This window comes from Octodon degus, unplaced genomic scaffold (genome assembly GCF_000260255.1).
Source record: "Octodon degus isolate 3935 unplaced genomic scaffold, OctDeg1.0 scaffold00160, whole genome shotgun sequence".
NCBI classification, from domain to species: Eukaryota; Metazoa; Chordata; class Mammalia; order Rodentia; family Octodontidae; genus Octodon; species Octodon degus.
Genome location: NW_004524736.1, coordinates 6,527,782 through 6,539,356, shown reverse-complemented (window position 1 = coordinate 6,539,356; position 11,575 = coordinate 6,527,782). Strand labels below are relative to the sequence as shown.

The 11,575-nt window shown below is 40.8% G+C and overlaps 1 protein-coding gene and 1 pseudogene across 3 annotated transcripts in view; one reads left to right on the top strand and one right to left on the bottom strand.

Moving 5' to 3' along the window:
* Cep41 (centrosomal protein 41) overlaps positions 1 to 9,003 on the top strand; it is a 54,979-nt gene extending 45,976 nt beyond the window's left edge. For all 3 annotated transcript variants that reach the window (XM_004642757.2, XM_023702880.1, XM_023702878.1), the window contains 6 exons: positions 163 to 307; positions 2,655 to 2,806; positions 3,985 to 4,052; positions 5,089 to 5,203; positions 5,741 to 5,956; positions 6,629 to 9,003. In XM_004642757.2, coding sequence (XP_004642814.1) covers positions 163 to 307; positions 2,655 to 2,806; positions 3,985 to 4,052; positions 5,089 to 5,203; positions 5,741 to 5,956; positions 6,629 to 6,777 — 845 coding nt within the window. In that variant the 3' untranslated portion in view covers positions 6,778 to 9,003. The remainder of the gene's footprint in view (positions 1 to 162; positions 308 to 2,654; positions 2,807 to 3,984; positions 4,053 to 5,088; positions 5,204 to 5,740; positions 5,957 to 6,628) is intronic.
* Positions 9,004 to 9,287: 284 nt separating this feature from the next.
* LOC101586056 overlaps positions 9,288 to 11,575 on the bottom strand; it is a 7,620-nt pseudogene continuing 5,332 nt past the window's right edge.

Here is an 11,575-nt window from a genome sequence, read left to right as displayed (position 1 = left end):
ACACACACACACACACACACACACACACACACACACACAGAAGACTATAGGGATCCCTGGAACCAAGCATTTTGCAACTTGTATGTTAGAACATCTAAAACTACTTAATAATGGGAGTAAGATTTCCTTTTCTTGATTGACTTTTTCATTTTTTAATTTTAGACAGTGATTCTGCTCCTTCAGACCCCGACACTGAACTCACTGCCAGGACCAATGGGAAAAGGAGCCCGGGTGAGCAGTCTCCCAGCCCTGTCCAGTTCATCAACAGTGCGGGAGCAGGGGACTCCAGCCGCTCCACCCTGCAGAGGTACCATCATCTGATTCAGACTGTCACTGTGTTTTACCTTCAAATTAATTGAGAGGCCAATTTCAGTGATTTAATTACCTTAACAACAGAACTGGCAATAGTGACATCCCACATTTTAATCCCAGCCTTTTTCTTTAAATAAGTTCACCTCCTGAATTATTTTCTCAGCATTCTTAGTAAATTAACATAAGAATATTTTAAGCTAGGTGTGGTGATGCACATCTGTAATCCCAGCTCATGGGAGGCTGATTCAAGGGATCCCAGTGAGCTCAAGGCCAGCCTGGGCTACGTAGTGAGATACTATCCAAAAAAAAAAAAAAGTTTTTTTTCACTCTTCAGTTCCTCTTCTCTATGTGTAAATTTATTAGGACTCAGCTTAATAAACTTATAAGCACTTAGCTTTTTTTTTCTTTTTTGGCGGAACCAGGGATTGAACTCAGACCCTTGTGCTTGCCAGGGAAGCACTTATTCTACTGAGCCATCCCCTTGGCCCCTAGCACTCAGCTTTATAAGTGTTCCTTTTAAGTTCAGGGAATGATCCCCATACACACACTTTTTTTTTTCCTCTTAGAGCTCATAATTACCCTTTCCAGAATCAAAAACTTAAGTTATGGGTGCCACAAAGAGTGCTGTGACACAGAATAAGGGTAGAAGTGAGTAAATACTGTATTGTCATCTCACTACTAGTGCTGATTCTCAGCATCCATTCACATTCACCCCTTTGACTTATAAAACAGTTCTACCAGAGAAACTTGGTTCTGCTAGAGAAAGAATGGCCTTTGTCAGAACCACTGTATTATTATTTTTATAGCTACTTTTCTTAAAGGACTCTAAAAATGCATTCAAGAACAGATAGGTAGGGGCTGGAGAGATGGCTCAGTGGTCTAAAGTGCCTACTTAGAACAAGCTTGGCAAAGCTCAGGGACTGCGGTTCAATCCCCCAGCACCACATGCCAGCCAGCCCCGCCCCCTGGTGGGCTGAGCTGGCCACACACACACACACACGCAATAAATAAAATGTAAAAAAAAAAGAAGAAGAAGAAGAGATAGGTAATAGGACTTCCACTGAGGATGCAGTTTCTTTTTTCTTTTTTTTTTTTTTTTTTTTTTGGCGGAACCAGGGATTGAACTCAGGCCCTTGTGCTCACCAGAGAAGCATTTATTCCACTGAGCTATTTCCCCAGCCCCTCAATTTCATATTAAATAGATTTTTGGTTCATCAAAATATTCACTCTGAAAAAAAAAATTCACTCTATAGCATGGAGTTATAGTGTTCATTGGATTTTGATGCAGAATTTGATGTGCTGTGATGGGAGATGAGCTATGGTACATGTTACTCTATGGTTTAGCATATACCTTCGTATTTTCTAGGAAAGTAATCATCTTACTCTATTTCATATACTTTACTGCCTGCTATTTTGTTCATAACATCTAGTATTCTCAGTCCTCTGATTCATGTGTTCACCACATTTTCTCAATAATGCTAAGATGGCAACTAATGTTAATAGTTTAAAGTCTGTAGGAACAGCACTGTTAGTGGTGAACTCCCTCATTTTAATCCCAGCTCTTCCTCTGTCTCATTATGTGAGTGCCATTAAATATAAAAGCCTCTTCAGCCTCAACATTAGAATATGTAAAATGGAAGTAAGTGCAGATAACTATCAAAAGTATTAAGGTTCAGTATCCATGTTGAATAGGTCACTGTAAGTACAGTCACACATCACTTAATGATGGGACATTCTGTAAAATGTGTGTCATTAAGTGACTTGGTTGTGATAGGAACATCATAGAGTGCACTTACACAAACTAAGATGGCTACAGTATTACCAGGCAGTATAATCATGTGGAACCATCGTCCCATATGCTGCCCTTTTTGGCTAGAATGTCATTAGGCAGTACATGACTGTTTAGAAATTAATATAAAGTATTATCATTGCTTCATATTGCATATAGTATATATAGAAAAGCACTTTTAATTTTTCTTCTCTATCAACCTTATTCTTTTGCCCTTTGTCTTATTCTCCTCAAAATCCTATTGAATCAGTACTTCCCCTTTTTTCCTGTCTCCTTGTCTCAATGCTGGCCTTGCTGTCAGAGCCAATGAGTCTTTCCACCCCTGAGCCCTATAATGATCTGCATTACCTGACATGCATTGCATGAAGGTAAGTCTGAATGTAAGGGTCCCTTTTTGGGTGATGGAATAGGAACCCATAAGAGGCAGAGGCAGGACTTAAGACACTGTACCCATTTAGCTTTCCTTTTGAAGTACCTTTTCTGGAGAACCACATCTGACCTTTAAACCACCAACCCCTGTGTGCTTTCTGCTGACCTACTTTTTCACTTCTAGCGTCATCAGTGGTGTTGGGGAACTGGATCTAGACAAAGGGCTTGTGAAGAAAGTAGAGCCCAACACCAAAGACAAACCTTATCCTGACTGCCCCTTCCTGTTGCTAGATGTGCGTGATAAAGACTCTTACCAGCAGGGCCACATTGTTGGAGGTAAGAGAGAAAAAGCTTTATAGTGCTTCACTCTAGGAAAAGAGCCTGCGTATGGGGCCAGGCATGCTGATCCCTAGCCCAAGCTCAACTGTGTGTGCTGGATCCTTATGGAAATCTCTCAAGGGGTCTCTACCGTAAGTGCTGAGAGAGTCTTCCATGAGCAATGAAATGAAGCTTCAGGGGCCAGGGACATAGCTCAGTGGAATTAAATGCTTACTTGGCAAGCTCAAGGTCCTGAGTTTGATCCCTGGTACCACCAAAAAATAAATAAATAAAATGAAGCTTCATTCTTTTTTTTTAATCTTTTTTTTTCTTTAAGACAGTATTTTTTATTTTTTTATTTTTTAAATTTTATTTATTTATGTGTGTGTGTGTGTGTGTGTGTGTGTGTGGCAAGCTCAGCCCACCAGGGGGCGGGGCTGGCTGGCATGTGGTGCTGGGGGATTGAACCATGGTCCCTGTGCTTTGCCAAGCTTGTTCCAAGTAGGTGCTTTAGACCACTGAGCCATCTCTCCAGCCCCTTCATTCTTTTTTTTTTTTTAATTTTTTTTTAATATTTATTTATTTATTTTGTGTATGGCCAGCTCAGCCCACCAGGGGGTGGGCTGGTTGGCATGTGGTGCTGGGGGATTGAACCGCGGTCCCTGTGCTTTGCTTGGCTTAGCTTGTTCTAAGTAGGTGCTTTAGACCACTGAGCCATCTCTCCAGCCCCTTCATTCTTTTTTTTTTTATATTTTTTTTAATATTTATTTATTTATTTTGTGTATGGCCAGCTCAGCCCACCAGGGGGTGGGCGGGCTGGCATGTGGTGCTGGGGGATTGAACCGAGGTCCCTGTGCTTTGCTTGGCTTAGCTTGTTCTAAGTAGGTGCTTTAGACCACTGAGCCATCTCACCAGCCCTCATTCTTTTTTTGGTAGTGTCCTGTTTCTTTTTACTCAGCAAAGTAGTTAAGTGTTTTTGGTTTTTTTGTTTTGTTTTGTGGAACCGGGCATTGAACTCAGGCCCCTGAACTTGCCAGGCAAGCGCTTATTCTACTGAGCTATTTCCCTGGCCCCCGTAGTTAGGTTTTTATATGGCTCGCTGATTTTGAAACTATATTTGCATCATAGATTTTAAACCAGGTAAGAATTAGGACTACAAAAGCCACAGATTTCTAAATTTTTTCTTCTCTTTGCAGCTTACAGTTACCCAATTGCAACTCTATCTAGAACAATGAACCCCTATTCCAATGATATTCTTGAGTATGTATCCTTTATTATTTGTTAAGGAAATTGGATGGTATAAGGATTGCAAACTCAGACTTTTCATCAATCATGCTCCTGGTAGAAAACTGTGAAAGACATTGATACTACTTGGGTTAGCATACTTCAGACTTTGTTGCTAAAAATTCTGACCTTAAAGCAAATGCTTCCAAGCCATATGGCAGTGGCACACACACACACAAATAAAATTAGGTTAAGTATTATGATCTGTTGAAACATCAGCCCTTCTGAAAGCTTACCCAAGTTTAACTTAAGCAAATTATTTCTTATTTTTCTTCTTTTAAATCTTTAATGTTTCTATTCATAAACTCCTACACATAGAAAATAATGTAAATCCTGGAAAAATATGAAAGAAAATAGAAATCTCCTATAATCACATAATTGAGTACAAACTCCTATCATGTTATTGATATATTTTATTCCACACTATTGTGTATGTGTGTATGTGTGTGTGTGTGTTTTATAAGAAAGTTGAAGTCATACTATTTATGTAATTTAGTATCTTTTCTCCACTTGATATTACAGTACATTTGCCCAAGTTAATACAAGCTCTTTGTGAACTCTATTTTTTATATATGTAATAATATATTAATCTTTAGAGTCACTGTATTTTATTACTTCATTCCTTTATTTTAGACTTTTAGGTGGTTCTATCTTTTTGCTATTAGAATCCACTTCCATGCATTGGACATGGAAGTTAGAATCTTTAGTCTTTTGTAAAGTGGAGATTGCAATATTTATCTTCCAGGATTGAATGAATGAAAGACCTAAAGGGCATAAAGTGTCTAACTAGTGCTGCCCTGGACTAGGGTGATACTAGCTCACAAATGGCAAGAACACCAGCTCGTGTGGCTTCGTTATAGGAAAAGTCCAATACCTGCTGGTGTATCCGGGAAGAATGGACTCTTGAGCTCCTCCTAAATTTGCAGAGATGAACCGTGACAGCTCTTTGTTCCTTAGGGGGCTCTTGTAGTCCAGGAGGATTAGTGTAGCACCTAGAACCTTAACTCATCTCTTAGAAAAACGCCCACGGCAAGATCATCATTGTGTATGACGAGGACGAGAGACAGGCCAGCCAGGCAGCCACCACCATGTGCGAGCGGGGCTTTGAGAACCTCTTCATGCTTTCCGGGGGTGAGTGCAGTTGCTTTCTGCATGGGACCTAAAAGATAGCTCTTTGGACACATAGGCCTTCTACCCACCCCATCACCTTTTCTTCTCAGTGCTTAGAATTTAGTGCTCTGAAAAGAGAAAGCCATGCTGGCTGAAGAGAACCAGGTATGGGAAATGTCCATTAGTTCTCTCAGTACATGTTCTTAATTCCTAAAGTAAGTGTTGCTGCAAATCTGTACAAGAAAGCTGAGATTGGACTTGAGCAAAGGCTTTCTGTAGCACTCCTGGACTCCCGTGTAACAACTCACTTTCTTTGGTGTGATTTTCTTAATGGTGAAACAGGAAAGATTTCATATCCTTGTGTTGGCCTCAGCTGGGTGGCCAAAGATTAGAGGACACGGGGCTGGGGAGATGGCTCAGTGGAATAAGTGCTTCCCTGGCAAGCGCAAGGGCCTGAGTTCAATCCCCAGTTCCGCAAAAAAAAAAAAAAAAAGATTAGGTTTTGGTGTGACCCTCACTATGCTAATCCTGCTTTTTATGATGATCTTCTCTATCTAGGTCTAAAAGTCTTAGCTCAGAAATTCCCAGAAGGACTGATTACTGGTTCCCTGCCAGCATCTTGCCAGCAGGCCCTTCCTCCTGGTTCTGCCCGGAAACGATCCAGTCCCAAACTGCCACCCACACTAGCTGAGAACAAATGGAGATTTACCCCAGAAGACTTAAAAAAGATAGAATATTACCTGGAAGAAGACCAGGGCCCTGCAGACAATCCTAGTAAGATATTTTGACCTTTGTTTTCTGTGGAGCTTGAGATTTGCAACTTTGCACATCACCTTCTCATAAAAAAAAGCTTCATTCATTATATTCATAGTCTTAAAATCTCCGAGGCTATATAAGTGACACTTTGGAGTGGGAGACTGATACTTGGTAGTGGCAGAAATGAGGCATTGAGCCCAGAGGTAGAGAAGAGAATGTCAGTCAAAGTAGGTCTCAGGAGTTTAGGAGCAAAGTATGGGACATTCAGATACCTTCTTACAAAGTTTCCTTTTCCTTCTACTGCTTTGCTACTTATAAGCCACTTCTAAGCATTCCTGATTCACTTTGTACCTTACCTTTGGGCCCCTGCTTTCTCCTCTCTTAGAATTGCCGTTCACCCTGTACCTTTCTCTTCCGAGGAAAGAATGAAGACAGACTAGATTTGTTGGGGGTCATGGAGAGAAAGAAGGAAAGTGATCTGGACTTCTCTCTGTCTCTACTTCCTTACCTGATTTCAAGTTGGTCTCCAGGATGAGGACAGATTATCATTCGTCCAAAGTAGATGCTGCACAGGGCTTCATTAGCTTAAAAATAGTTGTGGACTAGGACTTTTTTAATTTAAAACTTTACTTGGCCAATTGTCTCTGAAATCATTTGTGTGCCTCTGCTCCTCTTTCCTGCTCCCTTCAGGCCGGCTGAACCAAACTAACTCTTCGGGAAGAGACTCCAAGGGACCTGGTGCCCGAAGCAGTCCGCACCTGCCTACTGGGGGCCCTGGCAGCCACTCCAACCCTCGCTCCCAGGGCAGTGGTCACCTACAAGGCAAACCATGGAAGTAAAGACTTTTAGTCAAATAAATGTTTCCCCTCTTTTTGAAACCCCTGAGCAGTCCCCAGGTTGGTCATTTTTGCACGTTGCTTTAGAGGAAAGACCACAGCTGTGGGATAGGCCATCTGCTTTCTCCATGTTCAGCTCTTCTCCCTTTTGCCAGCCCATCAAGGATTTTGACAGATGACCACAAAATCCAGAGGCGTGACCAGCTCTAGTGTCCTTCTTATTGTTTACAGAATATTTTAAGTCTTTTGAAACTGAATAGGCAAAAAAAGATACACCACCCACTTCAAATGCAGCTGTTTACTCTCTATCCAGTACTGATTTGTAAGTTTTTCAGTCACATCTGGGGGCATATTCTTCCCAAGCAGTTTTTTCATTCACTATGGATTTCCTGAGAAATTGTGCAGGTGGGCTTGGTGTGGGCCACTGTCTGCAGGGACATAGATGCATCTTGGTCCCAGCCGCCATACACCAGGCAGAACAGCTGCTGAGGCACCCTTTGCCTAACACGCTGCAGGCTCTGCATGGAGATTGGAAACAGTACCTGTGAGCAGGGCTCAGTCTTACAATTGAGTAAAAAAGCTCTACAGCTCCTGAACATGCCCCTTCATTAAATAGTTTTCTGGGGCCAGAAAGGTGTGTACTCAGCTGTCTTCATCATCATCACAGGGAGGAGGGCCTCACACAGGGGCACCCTGGCCTGTGTTGAGAGCCCCTGCCGGTCTCCACAGCTGTCCCTCACTTGTGGCCAGTATAGCAGTTGTAAATTTCCATTGCCTGCATCAGGTCCATCTGCATTAAGTGGGTAGAAATCGTGGCCACTTGAAAACATTAGCTTCACTCAAGCAACTAGAAACACACAAGGTGAGGACTCAAGAGTCCTCTGTCAGGGCTGACAGCCCCTTAAGCCCTTGCTTAAAAATACAGTATTAGTCTAATTGAGTAATTAGTGCAATTTCCTGCTTACTTTTCATTCTCATGACTGAGCTGTGATTAGGAGGTTGTGATTATAGATTCTGGTTTTGGCCGGGATTTTGAATCAGCATTAATTGAATTGCTAGATGACTGACATTCTATTTAATTGGAGGAACAAAAGGCCTCAGGTAAGGATGAGGAACTCTGAAATCATGCGAAAAGGAAAAGAGCCTTGTTAATTTTTATGGTCTGTGATTGTGGCTGTGATAAGGGACTAAGGAATAAATTGTGCTCTTTGTCATGGCAACCAGCTTCTGAAAAGCCAACTGAAAATTGCCTGTCCTTAGGTGGTTACTGCTGCTGGGTAAGATTCACCTTAACAGTACTATTTCTCACCACCAAAAGAAAAAAGAAAGGCACCACAGTATTTCTAGTATGGGGGCTATGTTTGTACAAGAAATAAACATAATAAATGTCTCATAGAAACATATGGAAAAATAACTGAGATTCAGCCCAGTTCTGCTTTAGAGTGTGTTTATCCGTCTTTACTTGATTGCCAAAGTGCAACATTTTCCGATGCTTTAGAATCAAATTAACCAGGGACATTGTTCAGATGTCAAGCCATGCCCAGTTTTCCACAAGATTCAAGAATCTTGTATAAAATTCAGCCAACATACACATAGCTTTAATAAAGAACCTTTCATGTCCCATAAATTTATTGCCTGAGAACTTAGTTCAGCCTTTTGCTACAGCCAGAATGCGCTGGCTTTTATTTTCTTTACACCATAGGTTTAAAAAATGCAGAAATTTCCACACTTCTCTAGTGTGGACAATGTTTAGCCATCGTTGATGTACATACATCTTTAAGACAGAATGTTTCTCTCTGTAACAATGTTCTGGTTATGCCATTTTAAAGTTGACTTGTCAGATTAGATTTCCCTGCCAGCTTCTGTTTTGAAAGTAGAGCCCCCTTTGTTCCTATTCTGCATTCCCATCATTACAGATTAGTGTTCAAACTCCAGTCTGTATGTGGAAAGTCAGTTCAGCCAAACCTACAAGAATTGCTATGTATTTACTGGCGAGATCTAGCAGGTTGAATGTATTTATGTATGTTCCCCCATAGTGCTTTGCCCAGGCGGTAAGGATTTTACAATTCCAGAAGACCTGTTCTAATTCCACATTTTGTGTTAAATGTCACTTTTCATGCTCGAGGTATTTCTTTCTTCTACTTTACTGGTTTCTTCATTAGATTATTTGACATGTGTTATTTAAATGATTACTGATACTTTGTGCAATTATGAATGTTGAAGATTAAAGAACATAGTTCCTAATTTGTCGTTTGCTATTAATGTACTGAAACCTGCCAACTTCTGTCTTCCTCTTTGTCAGTTGATCTGGTAGAGCCCCAGGAGACTGGATGATAGGAAAGAGTACCTCTTTTTGCTGCTTCTCCCAGAAAGGCACATATTCTTTGTGTAAATGAATCAGGAGATCCTAGTAGAACCTTAGCTCTCTAATCAGAAAGCTCGGGTTTCCTTTCAGGTCAGACAGGGACCAGTGGCACATATGCAGATTGCAGCGTGGTTTTCTTGCCACTGCTTCAGGGATTCACCAGCTGCATTTGCCTGGGGAAGGGAGGAATTTTATCAAAAAGTAATAATAGTTCACAGTCCAACAGTGATGGCCAAAGCTTAATAATGGGTTAAATGCCTCAAAAAGATATGTATTTAAGAATGAAAAGAAGGAAGGAGCAAGGGAGGGAGGGAGGGGAGGAAAGAGGGAGAAGCAGGGAGGGAGGGAAGGAGGAGAAAGCTACAGTACTCAATTGAAAGCAGTGAGAACATCCTGGGCAATAATAGTGTCAGGTTCAATTGTTGAAAACTGTAGGATGACTCAAGTGATCTAAAATTAATTTTTTTTTAATTTTATTTATTTATATGTGTGTGTGTGTGTGTGTGTGTGTGTGGCCAGCTCAGCCCACCAGGGGGCGGGGCTGACTGGCATGTGGTGCTGGGGGACTGAACCGCGGTCCCTGTGCTTTGCTAAGCTTGTTCCAAGCAGGTGCTTTAGACCACTGAGCCATCTCACCAGCCCTAAAAATTAATTTTTGTTTTTTATGTGTAAGAGAAAGCCAGAGCCAGTATGCTCATATTCAACTTGCAATGATGCAAATCAGAATTAAGAGAGAGCAAATAATGTTCATTAGTTGTTTGAGGATTTTTTCCCCCTGTGGCGCTATTTGCATTATACAAAAATTCTTGAGATTTTAAGCTACCCACCCACCAAGAACACAGAACAAAACAAAAACCTTCACTGATTCCCTTGTGGAACATAAATGTAGTCAGAGTCCTTGGCTGGAAAAAATATATAGGTGATTTTTGTTGTGTTGGTTTTGGCTTTTATTCTCTTTTTTTGTTGTTGTTAGTTGATCTTTTGTGTTACGTGGATTTTTTTGGAGGCAATAACTAATTTCTGTCTACCTTGATTTGACTTCATGACTACGTTCTTTCTCTACTCTGAAAATAATCTTTCAGACCCTTTTGTTGTTTCCAAAATATTCTCAGTATTTTTAATGTGCATTCATTTTCAAACTTCTGTCAAAGTTGTCTCGTAATACTTTTTGTTTCAAGAACTATCAGGGGCAGGGGAGATAGCTCAGTAGAATAAGCGCTTGCCTGGCAAGTGCAAGGGCCTGAGTTCAATCCCTTGTTCCGCAAAAAAAAAAAAAAAAAAGGACTATCAGACACATAGATTATAATTTATCATTTTAATTATGTAGAGCATGTTGAGTACTTAAATGCAGTTCAATTAATTTTTAGTTAACAAACATGTTTTTCATATAAAAGCCGTAAATAAGACCACCGGTACTTCCAAACTGTTAAGAATACACTTGAGTAGTAATACTTCCCTAGAGTTGTCGTAATTATTAACGTTATTACCTTGGGATCCTTAAAGTGATACCCAGTTCAGTTCTAAAACTTCTTAAAGGGTAACTGTAAAAATCTGTATCTTGGATCCGCCAGGACTGGTGGAGGCTAAGCTCGCAGCTGTCCTTTGTGGTGGGGTCGTTGGCCCTCAGGCCGCAGCAATCATGGTGAACATAGTTCAGATTGTGCGTGACCACTGGGTACATATATTTGTCCCTGTGGGATTTGTCTTTGGATGTTATCTGGACAAAAGGAATGATGAAAAGCTAACTGCCTTCCAGAACAAGAATATGCTATATAAAAGGGAATTGAGATCTAATGAAGAAGTTACCTGGAAATAAAGACTGGCTAAATTACAGAATATTCGTGTTTTAAAATTATGGAAAAAAAATGTTTGTTATTTAAAAAAGAAAATCTGTATCTTGAATTCTAATGGAAAGGTTCAGTGCCTGATATCCGAAGTGTGTTTATGAAATGTGTTTGTCGTGCTGTGATCCCTCAGTCTCTCATGGTCTGGTGCTGCTGTTCCTTGAGTACAGAAGAAAATTCTTTCCTCCTGAAAACCTGCTGAGGCACCTGGTAAAATGCATGGCACACAGGGATCACTTATTAAATGCTGTTGACTAGTGGACTGTGTAGCTTGTTTGTTTGGTTGGTTGGTTCATTGGTTGATTTTTGTTTTTGTTTTTTGTTTTGATGGGTTTTTAGTTTTTTGAGACAGAGTCTTGCTGGATAATTTGGACTGGTCTTGAACTCACTGTGTAGTCCAGGCTAGCTGGGAAGTCATGGCAATCTTCCTGTCCCACCCTCCCAAGTGCTGGGACTATAGGTATGCACCATCTTGCTTGGCCTGTGTAGGGTGTTTTTTGTTTTTGTTTTTGTTTTTTTTTTTGCAGAACCAGGGGTTAAACTCAGGCCCTTGCACTTGCCAGGCAAGTTCTTTTTCTACTGAGCCATCTCC